At 27.6% G+C, this 26,609-nt stretch overlaps 2 protein-coding genes across 2 annotated transcripts; one reads left to right on the top strand and one right to left on the bottom strand.

The window, feature by feature from the left end:
• The first annotated feature begins 4,621 nt into the window (after positions 1 to 4,621).
• On the top strand, positions 4,622 to 19,304 carry LOC107618939 (phosphate transporter PHO1). Its single transcript, XM_016321133.3, has 15 exons — positions 4,622 to 5,115; positions 6,856 to 6,936; positions 8,262 to 8,490; positions 10,175 to 10,523; positions 12,686 to 12,734; positions 15,967 to 16,038; positions 16,296 to 16,425; positions 17,228 to 17,348; positions 17,420 to 17,669; positions 17,752 to 17,856; positions 17,955 to 17,999; positions 18,084 to 18,236; positions 18,328 to 18,606; positions 18,695 to 18,831; positions 18,930 to 19,304. The coding sequence occupies exons 1-15, from the start codon at positions 4,858 to 4,860 to the stop codon at positions 19,015 to 19,017; spliced, it is 2,346 nt and encodes a 781-aa protein (XP_016176619.1). The 5' UTR covers positions 4,622 to 4,857; the 3' UTR covers positions 19,018 to 19,304.
• A 435-nt stretch (positions 19,305 to 19,739) lies between these two features.
• LOC107619801 (long-chain-alcohol oxidase FAO1-like) lies at positions 19,740 to 26,299 on the bottom strand. Its single transcript, XM_016322082.3, has 3 exons — positions 25,998 to 26,299; positions 22,639 to 22,911; positions 19,740 to 21,721 (listed from the first exon to the last, which is right to left on the bottom strand). The coding sequence occupies exons 1-3, from the start codon at positions 26,220 to 26,222 to the stop codon at positions 19,973 to 19,975; spliced, it is 2,247 nt and encodes a 748-aa protein (XP_016177568.1). The 5' UTR covers positions 26,223 to 26,299; the 3' UTR covers positions 19,740 to 19,972.
• Positions 26,300 to 26,609: the final 310 nt, after the last annotated feature.

Below are 26,609 nucleotides of genomic sequence, written 5' to 3'. Positions count from 1 at the left end.
TTAAACCCCCCACGTTAGAACTTATTTTGTTAACCTTTCATCGATGATAAAGATCAAACAACAAAATCAAATTTACCATTTTTCTTTCTGATGAGATATGACGAACCCAGCCCTAATTTCAAGCTTCTTCAAATGTACTAATAATCCCAAATTATGCTCAAAGACCCTAATTTAATTTATCTCCTCCCATAATTGTTGAATCAATGTGGCTCTTAATTTAATTTATTTGTGATTATTTATCCATACATGTATCTTTGTTATAGAGGAGGGCTCTATACTTAGAAATACCAATTAACTAATAAGTCATCTAATAAAAGATGATGATGAGAATGAATAATAATGGACTCCATTATTTTAAGGTTATATATAGGGAACATCTCACGAATAATCTGGATAAACACTGTACTTGAATTGTTTACGGCAATCAAATATCAACATAATCCGTAATCCTTAAAATCAAATTTATACAAGAAAAAACTAATAATAAGAATTCTTTCGATCCTTATGACTTGAACCAACCAATGCTGGCAACTAATAACAAGCTGATATAGATAGTTCAACGCAAGAAGTTATCCTTTCCTTTACTTTATAATGAAAGCAAGAATTTTCTAAGTGGGTTTTCCTTTTTAGTTAAAATTTTCTTTAAAAATCAGTTATCATTGTGTGTACATACAAGTGAAACGTACAAAAGGGGGATTTATTTATCTGGATCATTCATATTTTTTTTAACAAAGAATCATCTAATTAAATAATTTAATAATAAGAATGGAATAGATAATTAAATTTTTTTATTGACTAACATAAAGAAAAAAATAAATTTTCAAGAAAGAAAGAGGAAAACTTTCGGTTATAATTAAGGAATCTAGTTAATGACTAGAGTCATTAGATTAATGTAAAAGAATATTCCCAAGGTCAACCACCTCCTGTTTGCTGATGATTCTATTTTATTCTGTAAGGCTAATTCTGAAGCATATTTAAATATCTTGCATTTATTGAATTCTTATGAAAGCATCAGTGGCCAGAGGGTAAATCTTAATAAATCTACTGTATTTTTTAGCCACAACACTCCGTCCACTACTCGTACACTACTGGCTAACTCTATGAATATTAATCATATTGGGGCTCAAGATAAATACCTTGGTTTTCCTTCTACAGTCTCTAAATCGAAAAAGGCTTCTTTTAGTATGATCAAAGAAAAGGTTCGGAAAAGAATCCAAGGGTGGAAGCGCAATCTTTTTTCGTCAGGTGGTAGACACGTATTGCTTAAGGCAGTGGGAGAAGCTATTCCTATTTATACATTGTCTTGCTTCAAGTTGCCTGATAGTTTAATTTCAAAAGTTCACTCTCTACTTTCTCAGTTCTGGTGGGGACAAAAATGTTCTGAAAGGAGGATGGCTTGGATTAGCTGGGACACTATGACCCGCCCATGAAAAGAAGGAGGCCTTGGATTTAAAGATCTCAGAATCCAAAATCTGGCGCTTTTAGGCAAACAGTTTTGGCGACTTGTAACACAGCCTACTTCCTTATTATCCAAAATCTTAAGAGGTAAATACTTTAGCAATGGTAATGCTATAACGGTAGAAATTGGAGTCTTACCTTCTTGGGGATAGAGGAGCATACTGGAAGGCCAAAAGATTGTTGAAAAAGGTCTTAATTGGACTGTGGGTACTGGTGAGAATATCCGAACCTTTGAGGATTCTTGGCTGCCTCCTCCGTATCCTTTAATGATTTCTGACATGCCAAATAGACAGGCTATTTCTGAGTTGGTTCCAAGAGTTAAAGATCTAATTACTGAAGATAGAAATTGGAATCAGAATCTCATTCAAGAATTATTTCCCCAAGACGTTGCAAACAGGATTTTGTCAGTTAAAATTCAGCAGAGTAGGGACAAATTACAATGAGATTTGAACAAATCCAAGCAATATGATACAGCTTCAGGTTACATAATTGGCTATTTATTTTACCATCCGCCTCTGGAGCTTTGCCCTAATTATATGCAGCAGAAAAAGTCGTGGATTGATCTATGGAAGTTGAACTTGCCTCACAAAATTAAGCTATTTATCTGGAAAGCTCTCCATGGCCGACTTCCGGTGCTTGCTCAGATTCATCACCGCATCCCATCTATATCACCAATATGCCCTTGCTGTTATGAAGCAACGGAAACAGTCACTCATTGTTTGATCGATTGCTCTAGAATTAAAGACGTGTGGTCTCAGAGTTATCTTCGTGATTGTCTTCCCCCTCAGAGTTCTAACGACTTTTGGACATGGTGGACTGCATCAACAGAGATACTTAACCCGTTGAAGAATGCTGATCGTAATCCTCAATTGCTTGCCATCATTTGCTGGAACTGCTGGAAAGCTCGTAACCAGTTGATTTTTGAAGGTTCTACTTCTATGCCGTCTGCCATTCTAGCAAGCTCTGTCAAGTTGCTCCGTGAAATCCAAAGAACTCCCAGTTTAGGTCGTCATCTCCATGAGACAAGCTCTTAGTTGCATTCAATTTGATTTATCATTATTTCTTCTTTAAGATTTTTCTTTGTTTTTCGACCATGCACCGTTGGATGAATACCTTCAGTGTAGTGTCTTTGGAAAATCCCCACCTTTTATTATGCTGTTCTGCTTTTGGACATCTTTGTATTTCATTTTTTAATAATTAATGAAATATAACATATTATCTTTGAAAAAAAAAAACTTCTATACATCAGTAATAAAATAAATAAAAAATATTGAAAAGTTATCAGAATTTATTAATTTTAATTATTATTTTTAGTTACTAATTTAATTTTTTTTTAGTTTATTAATTTAATAATATATTTTTAATCTATTAATAATTAAAAATAATAAAAATTTGATAACTTTTTAATATTTTCATAATAAATTTTACATTATTATCGTCAACTAATAAAAAAATAATTAACGGTAATATTAAAAAAATAAAAGATAATTAATTTAAATTTATTTTATTTAATATTTATTTATTATTAAATGCATTAAATAAAATTGAAAATAGCAATAAGTTTTGACAATTGACTAATATTTTTTTCACTAAATATTTATGTTTTCGTAGAAAAAAGGAACTACTCACTGCATACGTTATAATAACTTATCATGAGTTGACAAATTCGTGAATTTTCCATAATAAGGAGACACTGTAAAATAAAATTAGTGCGGATGCAGCCATATTATTTATTGATAATTAAAAAAAAGCAAACTAACCTCATTTTGGAAAATAATTATAAGAGAAAAGGATAAATCGCACTACAAAAAAAAGAGCTATTTTAACCTTTTTTTTAACAGTATAAAAATTAATATATATATTTAACAAATATTATAAATATCAAATTTTTTATTTTTTTATCATTAATTTGACCGTAAAAAATTATTTTTTATTTTTGACGGTCCTTTGTTTTTAGTTTACTCTATTATTCTTCTTCTTCCCTTGATGATCCTGCTACTCTTCTTCTCTGGTTCGTAGATTTTAGGATCACCCTGCTCCTCTTCTTCTTTTGGCTTTGCCTCTCAAGTTTGGATCACACTACTCATTCTTATTCATATTCAAAATCTAAGTTTATTCTTCAATTTCAATATCTCATCTCATTCTTTAATTTCAAAATCAACTTTATCTTGTTAGATATTTCTTTTTCCTTTCTTAAAATTTTTTATTCTTTCATAAATCTGATTTAATTTTTGTTTTGATACTTTAGATTTCAAAATTTTTTCATTCAAGCTTCTTATTACTAATACATATTAAGGTAAATTCATATTCTCAGATCTATTCCCTAATTTATATTCTCATGATCTATTTACCTATTCATTTAGCCAAATAAAAAAATATAAATTAGTTTCACATAAAAATTCAGTAATATTATTCACATAAAAAATATATTATTATATATAATTTTTTTTATTTTTTATTTAGTTTCACATAAAAATTCAGTAATATTATTCACATAAAAAATATATTATTATATATAATTTTTTTTATTTTTTATTTAATTTTAAATTTTTACGACTTATTTTTTAATCTATATTTTTATTTACTTTAAATATTTACTACATATAATTTAGAGATAATACTAATATTGTGATTAATAATTAAAATCATAATTCAATTATTTTAAAAAATATTGATTTTGAGTTAATTTTATAACTATTAACATAAATTTTTTATACTAATATCTAATTATATTTTTATATATACAAAAAATATATATTATTTTTAAATAATAAATATGAAAATTAACTTTTTTTTTGTAAAACAGACTTAATATCTAATTAAATATAAAAACATACACATTAAATTTTTAATAAATATTAAAATTAATTATTAATAAAAAATTAAATTTTTTTATATAAAAATAATGATTAAAAAAATTATTATTTAATTTTTTATATATAAAAACTTTGATCTTTTTAGTGGATAAAAATTTTTTTCTCCGTGACTTTTTTATAAAAATAATTTAATTTTATAAATTTTTTCTGTCATAATCTATAATATCAAAATAAAATTATATATAATTTTAAAAATTTTATATTTTTATAATATTATTACATGCAAAAATAGTAGTGATTACTACTAATAACCACTATAAAACAAGAGTAAAGCAATGTATCTTTTTACAAAGAAAATAAAACAATGTTCTCCACACGGCTCTTCTCTCCTCTCTTTTCTTCTCCTCTCTTTATATATATCTATTGACTCTCACTATAGCTATCACCGTACCCTTTCATATCTCAATATCAGAAACACACTCATATCCCACTTCACTCTTTCTAATTCTCTTTTCACCATCCTTCATCTCCTTCCTACACCACAAAATTAAAGTAATTAAAAATAAATAAGAAATATTGAAGGATGGTGAAGTTTTCAAAGGAGCTAGAAGCGCAACTAATACCGGAATGGAAGGAGGCATTCGTCAACTACTGGCAGCTCAAGAAGCAAATTAAACGGATCAGGCTTTCAAGGCTCCCAACCAAGCCACCGCACGCCGCCCAATTGTTCGCCGGAGTTGACTTCGGCCGCTCCATTTTCGATTCACTTCGCTCCATTGCCGCCAACCTTGCCGACAACCTTCGACCTTCCTATGATGACGACAACCTCACCGTCATTCAGGTAACTCACTGACTAACTAAATAGTTATTCAAAATATATAATATCAACTATATATAATTAATTGCATCGTTCTTTCTCCGATGGTTTTTCTCCTTGTTTGTGTTTCTCTTTTAATGGCAGTGAAACATTATAAACTACAATCATCATTCACGTGGAGTTACTTTCGTGTAAAATTAATAATTAAAAATATATTAAATTATTTAATAATTTTTAATTATTAATTTTATATAAAAATAATTTTAAGTGAATTTTTACGATATTATGTGAGCTTTTTCCATCACAAATGCCGAAACTTCGGTGCGGTTTTTTTTGCGTGAGTAATGTGTTCATGGTTTTCTGTGTTTCTTTGTCCTCTAATGCTCCCATTATTTCAGGTCTCAATGCATGGTATACATAGTAGGTTTAATTTCCTTCTCAAAAGATAAAATAAACTAAAGCGAAACCATTTTTCATTTTTTCTTAAAAAAGAAAATGTCTTTTTTGGTAAATTGGCGATAGTAAGAATATGTCAATATTTAAAAAAAAAATTAAGACACTTGTTTATTAACTAAGTCGGTTTTTTTCTTTTCAAATAATAGAATTGTGACGTCATCGTCGTCGGACATATATGATATGTTTTTCGAGGATTTTATGAATTATTTAATAAAGAAGAAATGACTTTATGAATTTACAAGACACAGATGGCTTGGCCTGGTTAACATCTGCAGTATTGCGTTTATGGTTATGGTTGATACGAACCACAGACTAAAACAGGAAAAAAAATTTAACTTCATGTGGTTGTAATGATGGCCAATTTGTAATATTGTTAGTTGAAGGAAACAATTTGATATGTTATTTTCTTCACTTTTGGTGTGTGGTCCGCTCAATTTCAATTTTTTTTATTCTGTTATTAATACTCAATTTGTACGTTCATATTTGATGAAATAGTAATTGCTGGGTTCACATTTTAATGGTAGACAGTAGTGTTAAATTAATAAGATTTTTTACTAGCTATTTACTGCTGTCACGTACATATATTTGTTGTTACATTCATAATTCATCATTAGAGATACAAAATATAGAATTAATTTAACTGCCTTCATTTTTAATACTCATCTAGAAATTAAAAGTCTTATAAATATGGTTTAATTTGTCAGAGCATTATCATACAATAATGCAGAGAGGAAGATATATATATATAACTCAAAAATCAATATGCATGAACTTTATTTCCCTTTTATTTTTTCTTTGGTTATTTATTTCTGATATCTTATCAATGAAATTGATATTTCAATTTTTTAAAAAGTGGGAGGTAATAAAGGAGTAAGTACAATGAATGGTTATAAATAGAATGATAAAACCAAAATTTCGGAAAAGTTGGAGGCGGAAAGGGATATGATTATTATATATATGCAAATTTATTTGATGTATGATACATGTATGAGTAAATGAGATTATGAGAATGACTAATGAGCAACGAAGTGAGGTTAGTGGCCATTTCTATTTTGAAAAAGCTTTTTCAGCTTTCTTTTGGGGGTTTCTCATTCTCTCACGAAAGCAAGCAAAAAAGGTTTTTGGATCTATTATTGTATTCTATTCTATTTGTGGAACCTATATTTTCACCAACTTATCACGAAACAATCGTGAGCACCATGAAAAAAATTAAAGTAAATCGTCAATGTTAATTCGCATTACATATAAGAAAACATTATTGTATGACCAATTAATGACTAAGTAGTAGATATTTTCTGATGCACGCAGGTGAGGAGGAAAACTGTGAAAGGTAGCGAAGAAGAAATATATGAAACAGAACTTGCGCAATTATTTTCGGAGGAGGATGAGGTATTCAAATATTTAATTCTTTTCTATCACCCATTCAAAAAAAATTATTTTCTATCATAAATTAATTATATATTTGATTAGTTTTTATCTAATGTTAATGTAACATAGTTTTAGAAAATTTAAGATAACATCAAAGTCAATAAAATTTAATGTTATGTACAAAGTTATTATACAGCAATAATTATATATATGTAAAAGACTTATTACTCTTGACATAAATCATTTTTACTCAATATAATATATATTAATTTTAGTTTTATTATGTAACTAGTGTAAAACCTTTTTTGGTTGATGGGGCTAACAATCTCAAAAAGAATTTCATATAATCGGCTAACAGTTTTGGTTATTAATTCTTCGTTTAAATGCCAATGAGCTATAACTTAAATGATATAATTTTTTTATTTTCACTTAAAAATTTTGCGTTCGAATCTCACTTTTAATTTTAGAAAAAAATAATTCTTCATTTAAATAATTATAATAATAATAATAATTTATCTATTATATAAAGAGAATATGAAAGTAGTTTGATGTCTAATATTCTTTTTTAAAATACTTTTTATTAAGTATAATCTATTAAAAAAATTATTTTGTTATTTCAATGACTTGAACCCAAGACCTTTTACCTAAATTATAAATAGTTTGTCATTCTCACTAATTTTATTTTTAGTTTTTTGGTTTAATTATTCTATCATTTTTCATAGTTTTACTGAATTTTCAATTAGGTCTTTATACTTTTTTCCTTTTCGATTGTGTCTCTATTCCATATCAGATTTTGTAATTAAGTCCCTATCATGACAAAAATGCTGAAATTAACGGAATATTGTGTTAAACAAAACGAATATGCCTAACACTTGATTGAATAGTGAATACAAAATATTCCGTTAATTTTAATGTTTTTGCCAAGGTAAGAACTTAGTTACAAAATGTGATATGGTATAGAGACCTAATTAAAAAAATATATAATAATCTATTTAAAAATTCGGTAAAACTATAGAGATAAATAGAATAATTAATTTTTTTTAGCATATATTAAATATATAAAAAATAGATCCACTAGGAATAATAATAACAATAATATAATTATAAACTTAATCAAAATAATAAATATTTTATTATCTTAATAAGAGATGGGTTACTAAAATCTGAAAATACCAAAAACATTTCTATGAATAAATGAGAAATAATGACATCTTAATTAGGCGAATATATATATAATATAGTAGATAAAATAATTATGGATAACATATACATAAAAATAATGTTATTTTTTCACTTAATAACTATAAAATAATCGATTTGGTGATGAATAATATTGAGTGGTTCAGGTACGTGTGTTTTTTGAGAGTCTTGATGAAGAGCTAAACAAGGTAAATCAATTTTACAAGAAGCAAGAGAGTGAGTTCATGGAGAGAGGAGATACCTTAAATAAACAGCTTCAAATTCTGCTTGATCTCAAGACAATCATCAGCAACCGCCGCTGGTTCAAAAGTTCTAATCCATCTTCTAATTCCGCCAGTTTCTCTCATTCTCCTTCGCGCAATTCTGATTATTCCGGTTAGTTCTATCTTCTTTAATTATTCTCTCATTTTATCACTTTACATATTTTGAGAAAAATCAGATTCATTAATTATTTTCATATTAATTTGTTATCATATAATTAATAATTAATAAATTAATTATAGGGAGGGTAGAAGTCAAAATTTGATTAGATGTACCAAATTAAAGAAAATCCAACATCGTCAAAGTCATTTAATTTGTATAAATATACTTTGGCTTAAAGTATATTATTTATTTATTATTATATTAGAAATAACAACTTGTTAATGGAGACCGCATGTAATGTACCATAATATTAAAAGAAAGAAAATGGATGTTGCGTTTGTGCTCAAGAAATTATTCCCTGTCAACTCATCACGTTTCTAAGTGGTTACTGACATCATACAACACAAACATATTATAGTCCGAAGTGGACTGACTGTTATGTGGAACATTGTCGATCCAGCACCACTTAGCTTGTGCGACTATGTTCTAAGCAAATTATTTTAAAGGAGGCAGTAAGGCACTCATTCTTCTATCATACTTTTTTTTATCAGACCATAATGAAGTGCGCAACAGGGAGCGGAAAATGATAACATAGACCACCTGATACCCATAAAATATACAATTATATTGTTGATGGATTAAGTCCTTAACGTTACAAGAATAATATTTGTCAAAAATGAAGTTTCAAACCAAGCTGTTAATTAGACTTGCTGGAATAGTTAATTTACTCATCTATTTAAGTGTTAGAAATTTAAATTTGCCACAAATTAATTTTTGGTTAAAAATAATGTTAAAAATAAAAAATATTGGTCAAATATAATATAACTATATTTGGTATATATAATTATTTTCATAATTAATTAAAATACTTCTAATAAAGTAATTAATATAGCGTATAAAATTTAGTAACAATATAAATTTTATAAAATAAATTTATCCATAAAGAAAATTTGTTACGACCTATGCTACTTCAAAAAGATTTTGATGTGAAAATGTTCATTCGGAGAAATTCTTATATCTTCAGAAAACAAAATCCATTCATTTTTTCTATTCCTTTCATTGCTGGACATATTAGATAGCAGATTACCAGTAGTTACATATAAGACAAAAATTGACATTAAGTTATTTTTATATAAATTTATTAATTAAAAATGGTTAGATAATTTAATATATAATTATTATTTAATGATTTTTAATTAATAATTTTACATAAAAATAATTATACGTGAATTTTTACTTACATATAAATGAGAATAAAAAATTATAAATTTGTTTTTTAAAATAATTTTAAAAATTTAAATTTAAAAAATAAATAATTAAAATATGAGTAATGCTAAAAAATTTAATATTATAATAATCAATTTTAGTGAACATTAATTATAACTGTTTTTTAAAATTTTAGATTTTTGTAAATAATTTTAAAAAATTAAATTTTTTCGCCAACATCAACTAATATTTTAAAATGAAAATATTTTATTTTAAATTGTAAATTCTAATAAATCATAATTTTTTAACTATAAATTCTAAATTATAAATGTAAACTGGAAAAGTTAGTTTAACTTGCTATATTTTAATTTCTTTTCCCTTAATGAATGTTAACTGTAATATTAGACATATAATATTGGGTCTAAAGACTTTGAAGTAACTGATACGGGGAGACAATGACATAGATGATTTGGTTGGTTGGTTACCGCAGAAAGGTTTGGTGGGGAATCAGACGAAACGAATTCAGAAGTGTCATCGCAGACGGAAGAAGTAATAACGACATTGGAGAAGAATGGAATAAACTTGGTGAATTCAGGGATGAGAGGGAAAAAGACAAAGAAGGGGAAGCCCAAAATGGGAATGAGAATCGACGTGCCAGCAACCAATCCGACCCGGGCCATAACCGCCATAACCAGCATGCTCTTGGAGGATTTGGTTAACAACCCAACTACTACTGGCGGTGACTTCATCTTCAAGAGGAAGATTCAGAGCGCTGAGAAAATGATTCGAAGTGCCTTTGTTGAACTCTATCGTGCCCTTGGCCTCCTCAAAACTTACAGGTTACTTTCTTCATTCATTCTTCCTTGCTCACTGCTCACTATGTTATGAGGCTAAAGACATATTTGGAAATCGAGAATATAAATTCACATATTTAATTAAATTATTTAATATTTTAATTTTTATAATTAATATTAGTTCTTTTTTTATTATAAAATTGATTTTTTTATTTTTTTGGAGAATTTAAAATTTAAAATTAAAATTTAAGATATAAATTTAAATTTTAAATTTGTAAATTAAAAACAAAATTTATCTGATATTAGTCAAGAAATTATCTCTTTATTTAAATTTTTAATATAATACAGTTCTTAGTTCATTGTTGATAATAAAATTTGGACATTATGATGAGTTACATGGCAGCAGGATGTAGCACCACGTAAGGTTTTTTCAGGTGGATAGAGTAAAGGATAGTTGGTATGTGACTGTGATCATCATCATGATCATGATATCTATGTTGTGTTTCATGGGAGGAATGGAAAAAATAATAATAATTGGCCACACACTTTTTACAAAGATTTTATATAAGGCAACTATTCTTATGAAAATGTTAAAAATATCTTTTTATAATGATTCTTATTTAAAAAGTGTAATTTATTTATTTAGAATATTTTAAATAAAGATAATACTTTTATTTTAAATAAAAATTAAGTTCTATAATCTATTATTTAATGATCAAAATAAAATATCTTTATATAATAACAATCATAAAATCTTCATTGAAGTAACTACCTTTATATAAAGCTATCTTCCAAACAGTGCTTAGTGGCTGGCAAGGTCGAATTTTGCTTGACCTATTTCCTTTCCCTTTTCCTTATTCAAAAAATTGAAAATCTCACTTTTCAATATGCTTACTTATTTTTATATGCAAATTTAGTGTGGCATTTCATATTTTATTCATCCATATCCCAAAGAGATAAAGAGATATCCGTATTTTTTAATAACAAAAGGAAATCATATATATTCTAAACCCATCCTTAGTTTCTTTAGCAAATTTAGTTATATATGTAATTGTGTTATCATTTTAAGAAGTCATTGTGAGAGTAAAATTAAAACTAAAAAATAGAAATTGAAATATAGAGATTAAAAATAAAAATTAAATTAAATTTTTCTGTTATGTTTAATATAAAATATAATAGATTAAATTATGTATTAATATTATATTTGATTTAAGATAAATATAGAGATTAAATAATAAATTTAAAATTTAAAAAGATAAATAAAAATATTTTAAAAAAAAAATGTTGTAAAAATTATCGTTTTTATTTCTAAAAATTTTAGTCCCGTATCTTTTAGCTATTTTCTAGAGATACTAAATAAATTAAAATTTTGTGTCTTGAGACTAAAATTTTAGTTTTAGTTAATGTCTAATCACATTAAACACAATATTTAGTCTTAGTTTTCTAATTTTAATCCCAATCCTACAAAACAAACCCAGCTTTATATGCCAAAAACGCAATTTTATATCTCATATAAGGATAAAAATGATCTAATAAAACTTCATAAAAAATAATAAAGTTTGATTGGTTTAGTAGTTCATTCATTAATCTATTTAAATAAGTGTCAAAGGTTTAAATTCTGTCTTGTATATGTAATTCGCTGACCAACAACAAACTTTTAAATAGATTGAATTCTAATCGGCACTAAATTAATTTTTGGTTTGTCGAACTGAGAGATACTACGAAAAAAAATTCATAAAAGTATAGCTTAATTTGGTTTTCTAATGGTTGTAATTTTATAGGTTAGAAGCCCCAAAGAAAAAGATGTAACTAAAATAGAGCATTTTACTTATTTAGAAATAATGTAAAGTTATTATTTTGAGAAAATATTCAGTTTGATTTTTGAAGTTACACTCAAATCTTAATTTAGTTCTTGAAATTTTAATTGTTTCAATTTAATTTTTAAATTTTTCAATTAGTCTCTGCGGTGATTTTTATTACAGAATCAATTGAAAAATATAAAGACTAAATTGAAGCAATTAAAATTTTAAAAATTAAATTGAACTTCAAGTGTAATTTTAAGAAAAAAAAAAAAAAACGGAGTATTTTCTTCGATTATTTTTTTAACTAAAACATTTACCTATACATATATGAATACTAGCCGCTTACTATAATATATGAGCTAATAATCCATCATTTCTAATCAAATTATTCTCTAATTTTGGCAGCTCACTCAATACAATAGCATTTTCAAAGATACTCAAGAAGTTTGACAAGGTAAGGCTTAAAATATATCTAATCCTATTTGCTATATATGCACTAAGTTAAAGTTCTTGCTTTTATTTCTTTAGGGTCACACATTCAATAATATATTATGGCAAGAATAGACAAACAAATACGAAAAGGAACTAATTACTGTAATTAAGTTTTCCCAGTAATATTAATTCTAATAGGTGTATTTGTGGTTTTTATTTAAATTATTTTTTTATCAATAATAGATATAAATTTATTTGTTATTTTTTTAGGAAGAGTACATATATAAAGAGTACATAATATATAAAGGTATAATAACTCAACAGATATTTTTTAAAGAATTTTTTATTCTTTTCGATAATGAGAAGAACTTTATATCTGTTGAGTTAGAATTGATGAAAAATTTCTTAAAAAATATCTATTGAGTTATTATACTTTATATATTATGTACTTTTTATGTACTCCAACTAAAAAAATTACAATAAATAAATTTAAATCTACCATTAGTAAAAAAATAATGGGTAAAATATATCTTTTGTCCCTGAAGTTTGGCAAAAATTTCAAAAATACCCATAAGTTTTATTTTGTTTCAATTTTGTCCCAAAAGTTTTCGATTTGCATCAAATATACTCTCGACGGCTAAATTTTTATAAAATTTAAGACCAATCTAACAATAATGCATGAAAATTATGCTTGATTTGCTTGTGTTGAAGGTTGTTCTTATGAAATTGTTGTTGAATTTGTCTTAAATTTTTTGAAAAATTAGTCGTCAAGATAAATTTGATGCAAATCGAAAATTTTTGGGACAAAATTGAAACAAAATAAAACTTAGGAGTATTTTTAAAACTTTTGTCAAATTTAAAGGATAAAAAATATACTTTACCCAAAAATAATCTAAATAATAGTGACATCATTAAGCATGTTTCAAACTAATTAAGCACTCAGTCACCAAAAAAAAACTAATTAAGCACTTGAAAACTACTAGTCTTCAACCACATGAAGGTTGTGAGGATCTTAATTAAATAATAACCATCTCTCCATGATTGAAAATCAACTTAATTTCCAAAGGCAACTATATATGTGTCTCACACGACACATGACTTTAAGATAGTGACACAATGCAACTATATCTCTTCTCATTTCCCTCCTTGGGTGATCGATTATTGATCATATTTTTATTTCAAATACTTTAATTTCTTGCTTCACAGGGGATATACTTTTAACACACAATTCCTATATTAATAATCATAGTGCATCTGTTATAATTTCACACATCTATAATGTATGTGACAAGGTATATAAATTAATCGAGGATATATAATTTTTTTGACAACACAAGTCTATGGTTGCATTTGTTTTTGGAGACATAATAGAATAGGATATTGAGACAGAAACAATAATAGAATAAAGACATTAAAAATTATTCTTTGTATATTATGTTTAAATATGGTATATAAAACACTAATATAATATCTAATATTAAGTTTGAATATATATATAAAATTAAAATATTATATAAAATAATTAAAATAGTCATTTAATTCCAAATTTTCTACATCAAATATAAACTAATTTAATAGAAAATGAGAATAAGTAAGAGTACATACGAGAAGAATTAGTTAATAAGGATAATATAAGAAAAAAGGAATTATCCAATTAAGTAAAAAATTCTACAAAAAAAAAAAAAGAGTACCTGAAAAAAAAAAAAGAAAAAGAACACTGAATAGTGAATAGAGAAGAAGTTCAATTTTTTTTTTGGTGACAGAAGAAGTTCAAATTAAGAAAAATAAGAAGGGATAATAGTAGAATAATAAAAAATATCTTTGAACAAAAAAAAATTCATTAAAAAAATCGTGTCCACTTTTTTAAATTTTGTGTCTATCATTATCCTCCATAAAAAAGTTGACACAAAAATATAAAAAAATTGTTTTAAAGATAATGTATTTAATGTTTATATTTCTACCTTTAAATATTTTTTAAACATTTGTTATATCTGTCTTCTGTCTTAAAAAAATAAATGCTACTTAAGTACATAAATATCTATTAGAATTTAATTAATATATAACTGTAAGTCATAGTCACGAAGAGTTCTTAGATATTCAATTTTTACTGGTTACTAGTGCATAGAGGGCACTTTTAATTACCTTTCTTTTGATCAAATGTTATTGCAGTAAACTCTTTAGGCACAAATTATATTGCCACACAAATTAAAAAACACATATGATGATTCTACCGTCAGCGAATTGAATGATTTTATGATATAGATCTTTTTGGTAGACGATTAATTAGATTTTTAATTATCTAAGTGGACTAATTATAAATATAATTAGATTTCAATGGCTAAGTACCAACGTATATATCTAGTAATTTTTCTTTGTTTTCACTGACTTAAGAGTAAATTTTTATTAAAATATATATTAAAAATATAATTATTTATGTGTCTCTTTTTATTAATTTATTAATTTTCAGAAGACATTTTATAATATGGTATCAAATTTTTATAATCTAAAAATTTAGAATTCGATTTTTGTTGATCCTAAAAATTTTTTTTCAATATTTTTATAATAACGTGTTTAAAATATAACCATCAACTTATTAAATTTTTCAATTTTTGTAAGAAATAGTTTCATGTCATAGATTATTTTTAAGTGATTATCTTCAAATATCATCATTTTTATACATATACAACTCTAATACTGGATAGATTTTTATTAGAGTCCTGCTAGAAGCTAATAGAATATTTGTACAATGTGTACCTGATACCACTCATCCTAGAAGTTTATACTGATGGAAAAAAATAACACTAATGATTATATCTCTAATACTCCGTAAACCTCCATTATACACATAGTACAAATATTCTATTAGCTACATATACTTTCCTTTTTTATTATTGATGAAGTCGGTTCTAATAACCTTGATTATACAAGATAATGTAGTCTCTCTCTTTTTTTTCTGGGTAGAAAGACAATATAATCATTAATAAAATATATATATATATAGAGACACACATACACAAGAAAGTTCAATCAATGCAGTAAAACTTTATTGCTAATCAATAATGCCTCTGCTGCAGATTAGGGTGATTATATTACATGTAAATCCATGAACTATTTAATTCACTTCCTTGGCTTTGATAATTTAGAACCTACTAGTTTTAATTAATAATTTTGCATGTCTAATCTAGCTACTATAATTTAACTTAAATTCCTATGAAAATGAACAAATATATGCATGTGGCAATCTAATTGAGCAGGTGTCTTGCCAAAAAGCTTCAGCAAATTATTTGAAAGAAGTGAAGAGATCTCATTTCGTTAGTTCTGATAAGGTATACATATATTATATTGGTTTCTTCAATTCCTAGCTAACCCCTTTCATTTTAAAAGTTTGCTAAAAGGAAAAAGAAAAGAAAACATCAATATTGTGTTCAAATTTTTAATGTACCTTTTGAATTAGGTCTCCTCATCAAATTCTCTTGGTGTCGTTACATAATATTCAAATTAGTGGTTAACCATTTTTTACATAATATTCAAATTAGTGGTTAACCATTTTATATATAATAATTATTATTATTTGGTTTAAAAGGTTGTTAGACTAATGGATGAAGTGGAATCCATATTCACAAAGCACTTTGCCAACAATGATAGGAAAAAGGCAATGAAGTTTTTAAGACCGCAACAAAATAAAGATTCTCATATGGTCACCTTCCTTGTCGGTAAATCTTCTTTCTCTTTAATTTCTCCATATTAATACTTCACATATGTTCACTAACAATTAAATGATATCATACATGATAAATAGTAAGAAAAGTATAGGTACCAATATATTATTTGCTAATTTATTGCCAATAATAATTAATTATTATATTTTAAACACATATATAAAGAGATATTAAACATAGTCATAAAAAAGACATTTTTATTAGACATATTCACAAAGACACTTTTATTAAACACAGTTATAAATAAGAGTTGGCAGAAGTTGGTAAAAATATAATGGAATGCTGTATGCTATGCTGCTTATCGTTATAGTAGCTATATACTTTTAATAATATTTAAAAATATTGCTAAAAATTAAAATAACACGTTTTTATAAAAAAATATTTTTAAATATTAAAAATATAATTTTGATTTTAGTAACATTTTTTAAACGTGGTCAAAATTATATAGTTACAGCACACACCACCACTATAATGATAGCGACCATAAACTCAACTTAATTATATATAAAATGGTTAACCACCATTAGAATACTAATTTTTTCAGAAAATTTTTTTATCATATCCTTACGAGATGCGATTGTTATATTTTATCAAATACAAACATATATATCAGATATTATATATAATGCTAGTCTCAAAAGAATTTAGTGTATGCTTTTACAAATAAAAAAGAGAAATGTTAAGAGCATATAAAACGTGGTAAATTACTAATTTGGGCCTGGTGTAGACCTAGACTGAAATTTGGATAAGAAAATTAATTAAAGAGCTTATTAGCAATTGTTTGGTATGTTTGCAGGGTTATCTACAGGTTGCTTTGTATCGTTGTTTTGTGTATATGCAATCTTGGCCCATTTGTGTGGTATATTCTCTCCAAGCAAAGAGCCAAGATATATGGAAACAGTTTACCCTGTCTTCAGGTGATTCATATTATGTTAATTAATTTGATCATCACGCATTTTTAACTAAAACAGTGTTTGCATTTGTGCAGTGTGTTTGCATTGCTAAGCTTGCACTTGTTTATGTACGGATGCAACCTGTTCATGTGGAAGAGGACAAGAATCAATTACAATTTCATATTTGAATTCTCACCAACCACAGCACTCAAGCACAGAGATGCATTCCTCATATGCACTTCTCTCATGACAACGGTGGTTGGAGCAATGGTTATACACTTACTCTTAAGAGCTGCAGGATTTTCGCCTTCTCAAGTTGATGCCATTCCTGGAATTCTTCTTTTGGTTGGTCTAATATTCATTTTTCTTGTTAGTTACTTAGAGACAGTTTATTAGTCTTTCTGCTGATGTGATAATTGATATTCAGGTTTTCATAATGCTGCTCATTTGTCCTTTTGATTTTTTCTATCGCCCCACTCGATATTGCTTCATCCGTGTTCTTCGTAACATAGCATGCTCTCCATTTTATAAGGTAAAGGAAGTTCTTCAATTGAGCTTTTGGTATAGATTTATAGATGTTCTAAGACTAAACTTTGCATCATTATTCGATTTAATCTGTGATTTCTTCAGGTTCTACTAGTAGATTTTTTTATGGCTGACCAACTAACTAGCCAGGTATAATCCTGTTATTTTTATTTGATTTTTTTTTTTTTTTTTTTACGTTATGAATTGTAATTAACATGTATCTTATGGATACAGATTCCATTGCTGAGGCATTTAGAAACTACAAGTTGTCACTTTTTCGCTACGATTTTCAAAACACACAATCCTGAGGCCTGCCATTCTGGAAGGCTATACATGGAAATAACTTATATCATCTCATTCATGCCTTATTATTGGCGTGCGTTGCAAGTAAGCTTGGTTATCGATCAATAACAAGAAATTCCTTTTAGAAACATATTAGGAAACTAATATTCATGTTTTAATTTTCATTAATACATAGTGTGCAAGAAGGTGGTTCGATGACAGTGATGTTAATCATTTGAAGAACATGGGAAAGTATGTTTCAGCAATGGTAGCAGCAGGGGCTAGAGTAACATATAGCAGACAAGATAACCATCTATGGTTTGTTATAGTCTTGATCACTTCCACTGTAGCCACAGTTTATCAATTATACTGGGATTTCATCAAGGATTGGGGGTTTCTTAATCCTAACTCCAAAAATCCTTGGCTTAGAGATGATCTAATTTTGAAGAATAAAAGCATATACTATATGTCTATTGTAAGTTCTTCTCTTTACCTCTTTCTGAATTTGAATGTTACAGCTTACAAAATATGAGTAAGTTTTTTGAATGATCTTTGGATTGCAGGCCTTAAATGTTGTACTAAGATTAACATGGGTGGAAACTATCCTGCATTTTAAAGTGGGGCGAGTTCAATCGCGTCTACTCGAGTTTCTGTTAGCTTCACTTGAGGTTATTAGAAGAGGCCATTGGAATTTCTACAGGTACATTTATCTCATTTAGAATAACTAAATGATTTTTATTTTTTTTCATTGAGTATCCTTGTTAAGTGGTTAATAAATTTGATAAATTGTATGCATAGGTTGGAGAATGAACATCTAAACAATGTTGGTCGTTACCGCGCAGTGAAGACGGTTCCATTACCGTTCCGAGAGATGGATTCCGACTAAGATATCTGTGGAGGCCATGTTCTTATACATGTAAAGGTCTTAGAGACATGCTGACATAAAAAAGATGCAAGGACTAGTTGAAAGGGATTCATATTTTAAACATGTGAGGTCCCTCGTAATTCATATGATTACTCAATTGAATTGTGAATACCATCAATTGCAATGCCAAATGTGCACCTCGAATAATATTTCATGTAAATTGGATAAATGGATTTCAAATTTTGGACTTCCTGTTGTTCTATATCAATATCAATAGCCTCAAGAAAAAAAAAATGATTAATTGCTTCCGTTTGTTTTATCGTCTGATCCAATTAGAAGTTTGCTTTTATTTACTTTATTGTAAACTGCAATCAAAAGCCAAGAACCAATAGTATAATTGGTTACATTGATGCAAAAGGGTTGTTGATAACCTAATGAGAATATAAAATGTCTCAATTAGCTAGAAGGCTTAAAGTAGCTCTTTAAGGAAAATCAAATCATGTTTTCAATTAGTAAGATTTGAAGAAATATCTCAATAAAATTTCTCTCTATACATTTTCATGGCATTTTGGATGAAAATAAAACTTCCTTTAGTTCTATTAAATCAATTAATTCTTTTGGAGTAGGTTATTGTTTTCTCAATCAATTGTGATTAGATTTTGTAGCTCATTCTCTTGTGGTGCAGATTTATGTCATTTAACGTTAAAGCAAATTTTCCAGAACTTACCATGCAAGATTCTGTATTGTACAAATGATAGAGAACTTTCTTGCAAATAAATTCTCTTAAACTAATACAACTAAGGCTGAAAGTAGTTTAACCATGTAAACACAAGAATATTGCTAATCACATAGATATACATATCATAAATTACTAAAACAATTGAATGCATGTCTCATGCAATTATTTATTCAACTGCACTGGCAAGGACATGCTTGATTGAAGGAAATTAAAGAAGAAGAAACCTGCTTTTGAGTTCTATTCCATTCTCAGCATCCCTGCTATTCTGTTCGCTACGCAATAGGCAGTAGATTGGATAGTAATCATTGGATTGACACCAATTGCAGTTGGCAAGAGACTTGCATCACACACAAATAAACCTTCTGCTTCCCAACTCTGTCCGTTTTCATCGACGGCGCCTTCGGATTCAGTAATGCCCATCCTACAGCTTCCCATTTGATGAGCAGAACCATAAACACTCCATTTCTCTTCATGAGACATTGGACCACCTGTTGCATACACTGATTCCACAAACTCCCTCAATTCCTTTTCACTCTTCCCTTCACATTTGATCCTATGGCCATCACTTCTGTGTGTGCCTACCTCCACTGCGCCGGCCGCAATCAGAATCCGCAGCGCTTGCTTAAGTCCTTCCTTCATATTCTCTTTGTCTGAATCATCAAACTCATACCTTACCCTGCCTTCAGTCCTAATTTCTCCAGAACCATTGTCCTTAATAATTGTGATGAAATGAGCAGTTCTTGAATACTTGAGCATTCTTTCTTTGAAGTCAATTCCAGATTCCCAAGGAAACAATGAAGAGAAAATTCCTGGCCCCATTGCAGGAGTTTCAACTATGGCTTTCACTTCTGATGAGTCCTTTGATTGAACCTTGTGAACTGATGTAATTATCCCTCCTTCATAGATCTTACCCTTGAGATCACGAACCCATTCAGGAAAATAGCCCCACACCATTAGCACCGGATGAAGGTGAAGGTTTCGACCAATGTTCTTGTTCTTTAATCCACTTGAGATCATTAAAGGGGGTGTGAAAAGAGCACCACCTGCTGAGATTGTACTTTTGGCCTCAATTTGTAGCTTCCATGTGACATTGTTTGTTACCACATTTGCCATCACTCCTAAGCATTTCTTGCTCCTCAAGCAACCTTCTTTGTTATTTTCTTCCAATAAAAACTTCTCAGCTTTGCATCCTGATAGTATAACTGCACCATGATCCACAGCATCAACAAGCCATGTAACTTCAGTCCCTTTTTTGTCCCCTCTTCTACAACCGTAGTTACACGAGCCGCAATAATGTTTCTCTGATGAATTTCTCGGCACATAATCGACTCGAAGGCCAAGATTTTCGCATCCTTTTCGAAGAACTTGGTTCTGGAGCCCTTCCTCTACACACTTATCCGTTACACCAATCCTCTTACACACTGTATCCATAGCCGAAAGATACTCGTAGCTCGAGAAGAATGATAGCTTGTATTCTTCTGACCATTCCTTAAGCACAGAATCTGGTGTTCTGATAGATGCAGCCCAATTAATTGAAGAACCACCACCAACTGTTGAGCCTGCAAGAATTGCCACTTTTCCATCCCATGATGTGTAAGTTCCTCCTAATTCATAGAGTTCATTCATGGAAGGACCTTCAAGTGAGGAATAATCTCTTGATGTGAAGTAGTTACCCTTCTCAAGAACAAGAACTTTGTGGCCTGAAGTTGCAAGAACAGATGCTGCAACACCTCCACCACAACCAGACCCAACAATTACCACATCACATTTGATTTTGAGGATATTGTTTTTGGAATCCATGGAGACTTTGAGGCCTTTCTGATCAAGTTTTTGTGGCAGAGTCAAGTTGGTCTCATACATTGCTTCTACTATTCCCTTTTCAAGAGTCCTATTCTTGTCATTGTCAGTGTAGTTGTTTGTGTTCACTTCATTGTCTACCTTATATCCAATTGCTTCCCATACTTTGTTTTCACCATTTTCATCACACTTCACAAAAAGTAGGAAAAAACCACAAGGATTTAGAAATTTTACAAGGGCAGATTACATAATTAAAGAAAATGTAATTCAAAATTACTCAAATACAACAATTCGAGATTGGTTATATTTTGATCCTGTACTTTATATAAACCGTTAGAGAGTAATATTTTCAAAATGTACACATAAATGATAAATCACTATGGGGTATAGAGTTTTATGTGAAAAATAGTTACCAACATAAACCGCTGTATCTTTAACTGTTTATGAATGGTTGATGTGGTTGTATGATATTTGTATCATAATTTATTTATTTATTTTGTGTCTCATTATTCTTTTATTTTAAACTTAATACTTTACTTATGAAAATATGTTAATTTATTCTTAAAATAGTTCAAGTATTTAGAAAATAATTGAAGTTAAATTTACATTTTAACAATTATCTAAATTTATCCAAGGATAAAATATTTTTTTGCTAATAATAATATGTTTTAAAATAAATAACTGTCCTAATTGAGAGTATTGGAGATAATTGTACATGTTTTGGTGATGTTTGTTGACATATTATATGCTATTTTAAATCTAAATTAAAAATAGTATATAATATATAAAATTTTAAAAGTATTCACAACATTATCTATAAATTATTATATACTAGATTTATTTAAAGCAATACTACTTGAGAACCTTGCTTATATCTCAGTTCATCGTGGTTATATTTTAATTACTTTTCCCATATGGCTGGTGAACCTACAAGTAAAATCATCAATCTTTCATTTTAATTACTTTTAAAATATTATTTTTTATAAAATATTTTAAAATTAGAATTCAATTACAAAAATTAAATTAAAAATTTAGTGAAACTATAAATTTAAGTAATTAAACCGTTAATAAACAAGTATAAAGAATAAAGAATGTGGTGGCATTACCTGAGAGAAGAAAATAATGAGACAGAGGACTTTGATATAGAGAAATACTATCCTAACTGGAGTCAGAAACCTGTGCTTGAACCATTTTTGTATAACTTTTTCTCTGTTGTCCAAAGACATATCTGAGAATTTATTGATGAAAGGCCATTTTCCATTGAGGCATAGAGAACCACATAGCAGCAAAGTGCCGAACCTTGTAGCTAGCATCCATAGAATCAATCTTAGTAGGATCAATGCTTCTGGTAGAGCTCTCTGTAACAGTATCTCTACAATCTATATCGTCACATTTCAAAATAATTAGTATATTGTAGTTATAATTGCTAATTGTAAGTGATGTTTTGCTATTCTTATATCTTTTAGGATTTAACTAACATGTGTCCTAAAAACACAAGTTAAGATTACTATTAATAAAAAATTTTAAATATCTTATTTTAATAGACGTATAATAATTACATTAAAAATCAAATTTTATATAAATTTTTATAATAAATTTTTTACTTAGTAACTTTAATACGTGTTCTTAAGACACGTGTTAGTTAATTTTTCTTTTAAATAAAAGATCATATCTATATTACAACTTGTTCTTCACAAAGTACAAAGAAAACTCAACCTTTTAACCTTTGTTCTTATGTGAATGCTATATTATTCTACGAGAACAAGATTTGGTATTGTAGGATACTTTTGTTTGTAGCTTCGAAATTTGGAAGTTGGAGCAATTAAAGAACTTAGAACTAGAAGTTAAAAACACATTTTATAAATCGAAAAAATAAGAGCAAGAACTAATTTATAATAGGCTTTCGTGAGTAATTGATTAACTATTATTGGGGTCGATCCAATCCACAAAATGTGAATTGGGCTGGGTTGGATATACAAATTGAGGTGGGTTTAAAACTTTTTAACCCACAATTTCACAAGGTTTTACGAGTTTTTAAACTTTCAATCCATACAACTTTGTTGACTATTAACAAAAAAGATAAAACTGTTTTATTCACAAAATCAGCCTGTATAAATTTCGATATACTTTTGATCATAAACAAAATCATATAAATTATATTACGTTATTTTGTAAGCTCATTTCATCACACTTATAAACGCACGCAAGGTCGAGTTTAGTGGCAACTGGCAAGTATGTTTGTCTTACTAAAAGGTAGACCGAATTTAAATTCTAACTTTGACTAGAAAGTCGATATATGAAACCTATGGAAAAGAAAGAGAGGTGTATATGTAAGGGTGTAACTTGACAAAAATTTTAATGCACCACCGACATAAATTTTACGTCAATAGAACTATTTGACCTACACACGTTATACATTAGTTAGTTGTACATACACATTTAAGATGTAATTACTCAAGAGTAAAACTTTTTAACTGGAGAAGCTAAAGTGGTACATAGATTCATTATATTATGAATTATGGCTTATCAATGCTTATGACAACACTATTAGCCACGTACCATATGTGATATAAAAATGTTCATGGTACTAATTGACCTGAAGCTAATCACTGTAGTTTTCGTTTGACAAGCAATCTCTATTGTTGTACAAAAAGACAAAAACTCTTCCTATAATAAATAGGAAAACACTATTCACTAGATTTTTTTTTCTATTTCGCACTGTATTTTTCTCTATTGTTCTCTACAAATATCCTTTCATGTCTTATTTACAGGTAGTCAGTACTTACAGTACGATTTAGAAAAGAAGGAAAAATAACTAAATTTATTGACCACCAAAAAGAAGTTCATAAATTTATTTACATCATTAGTATGTCTACATTTTCACCCAAAAAAATCATAAGTAAAGGAATGTTTTATATAAATAAAATAAATAATATGTTTACTAATATATATATTTTTGAAATAATTTATACATTTAAATACTTAATCACATTACAATTACTGTTCATGTGTTTAAAATCAATATGTTTTATATAGACATTTGGATACTTTAGCAATTCAGATCTGTAAAAATCAATTTTGAACCGATCACAGTTACAACTAAAATATGATACATACTCAAAAAAATGTGTATTTTGATTACTGAATAGATGAGATATGTGGACAGACATTTTAAGTGCAATTGTATGGCTCAATTATAAAAATTAAGGGCTTATTATACATCAATAGATCCTCCAACAACAACAACAATAATAAAGAATTAAAGATTCAATCATTTACCTCTATAGCATCCGAATTTATTTTAGTCGGTGTGTAATGAAACCTTTGATAAAACAATCTACTTGTGTGGTAGAAGGGTGTAATATGTGACAATTATTAAAACAATCAAGTGATAAATTATGGAGGAAAAGTGAAATTTTGATGAGAAGTAAAGATTATTTTTTAATAAAAAAATTTATCATGTATAATATATATATATTTTATAAATTTAACAAGAATTTTTATTCTTCGTTAAATTTTATTCTTTCATAAAGAAATTCTCAAAATTATGTGACTTCGTTAAATTGCAATGATCGATGAAGTTGTCGTTGTCATTGAAATTTAATTTTTGATAAAGAAAAGAAAGTCTTTAATTTCATGAATTTTATAATGGACGCGGTCTTTTTCACAAAATTATTGAGTTCGCCGACATGCGAGATTGTACAACAACTATATCTATATTGAGAAGGCAACCAGAGTGAATCTTAACAAATAACATAACTTCAACTTAAGTATCAAAAAAGAACCAACTTCAACTTAAATGAAAAGAGATTTCAAGAAAGAAGCTACTTAACATGTTCACTTGATCAGTTGGTCAAATACCCACCTAGTAAAAATCAATAATGCATATATATATATATATATATATATATATATATATATATATATGTTGAAGTCAAATAGCGATTAGTGAAATAGATTACACAAAATAAACGAATGGTTAAAACTTAAAACGACAGCTAAAATGGTATGTTTCGAGGTGGGTTTACTTAAAACAATCTTCACACTTAATAATAATTAATATTATTTCTACCAACGTTCCCATCAAAAATAGTAAAACGTTGATTACAACAACCGCTCACACAAATAGTTCCTCTTCTTTATTTCTTTCTGCAGCTTCGCAATGTAAATGTAAACCTGATTTTATTTCCCCTTAACATATGATCTTAAATTTTCTGGTGGAATATTTCACAAGCTCCTTATGATATACTAACAAAAATGTGATCCCCAAATCACAATTATATATGTACGTATCTAACTCTAATATTAGTAGAAATAAATATCTTACATGATTAAACAAAAAAATCAGAATAATTGATTATATGATGAATGTTATGGTGTAATTTGGATTAATTAGCAAGAACCAAATCTACTAGAAAACATGTGAATGAAATATAAAGATAAGATAAGGAGAGAGTATATATACCTTATCAGGAACAGGGAATTGGGAACCAGAAGATTCCCAGAAGAACTTCACAGCATCACTTGAATTATTATTATTATTCTTCAAAGATTCAATAGGCAGAGGAGGTAACAGAGTCTCACATATGCTTGACAATGATTCCATCTCAGCTGAAGAGAATCCATTTCTATATTTCCTTCCTTCTCTTCTTTCACCTCTCAGTAAAGGATGACACTCTCTATTCCTCATTTTTCTTTTGCTCTCTCTCTCTCTCTAGAAAATAAACCAACTCTTTTTTAAGTCTGAGTTGTATAATTTAATTATTCAAGAATGGTGTATTTATATATATAGAGAGAGAGTTGGTGAATTTTTTTTGTATCAATAATAAGAGGCATGATTAAAATACCTTTTTTTTTAAAAATGTTTTTAATAATTAAATTTAATATATATAATTGATTAAATCATATTATTTTTATCAAAATTAAATAAGATAAATTAATTTGGCAAAAAAATCAGTAAATTATTTTTTAAATTGATCTAAATTAATATTTTTTTATAAAAATGACTACAATATCTCAATTATAAAAAATGACTAAAATATTATTATTATTATTATATAAATTTTAAAAACTGTAA

Source organism: Arachis ipaensis, chromosome B9, assembly GCF_059453495.1.
Source record: "Arachis ipaensis isolate K30076 ecotype BB chromosome B9, ASM5945349v1, whole genome shotgun sequence".
Taxonomy (NCBI): Eukaryota; Viridiplantae; Streptophyta; class Magnoliopsida; order Fabales; family Fabaceae; genus Arachis; species Arachis ipaensis.
This window is presented reverse-complemented; position numbering and strand designations above follow the sequence as displayed.

Coding starts and splice junctions, on each gene's coding strand:
- LOC107618939 (XM_016321133.3), top strand. CDS start 4,858: ATGGTGAAGTTTTCAAAGGAGCTAGAAGCGCAACTAATACCGGAATGG. Junction 8,491..10,174: donor GCGCAATTCTGATTATTCCG/GTTAGTTCTATC, acceptor TGGTTACCGCAG/AAAGGTTTGGTGGGGAATCA. Junction 17,349..17,419: donor ACAGTTTACCCTGTCTTCAG/GTGATTCATATT, acceptor GCATTTGTGCAG/TGTGTTTGCATTGCTAAGCT.
- LOC107619801 (XM_016322082.3), bottom strand. CDS start 26,222: ATGAGGAATAGAGAGTGTCATCCTTTACTGAGAGGTGAAAGAAGAGAA. Junction 22,912..25,997: donor AATTCCCTGTTCCTGATAAG/GTATATATACTC, acceptor GTGACGATATAG/ATTGTAGAGATACTGTTACA. Junction 21,722..22,638: donor TCATTATTTTCTTCTCTCAG/GTAATGCCACCA, acceptor CTTTTTGTGAAG/TGTGATGAAAATGGTGAAAA.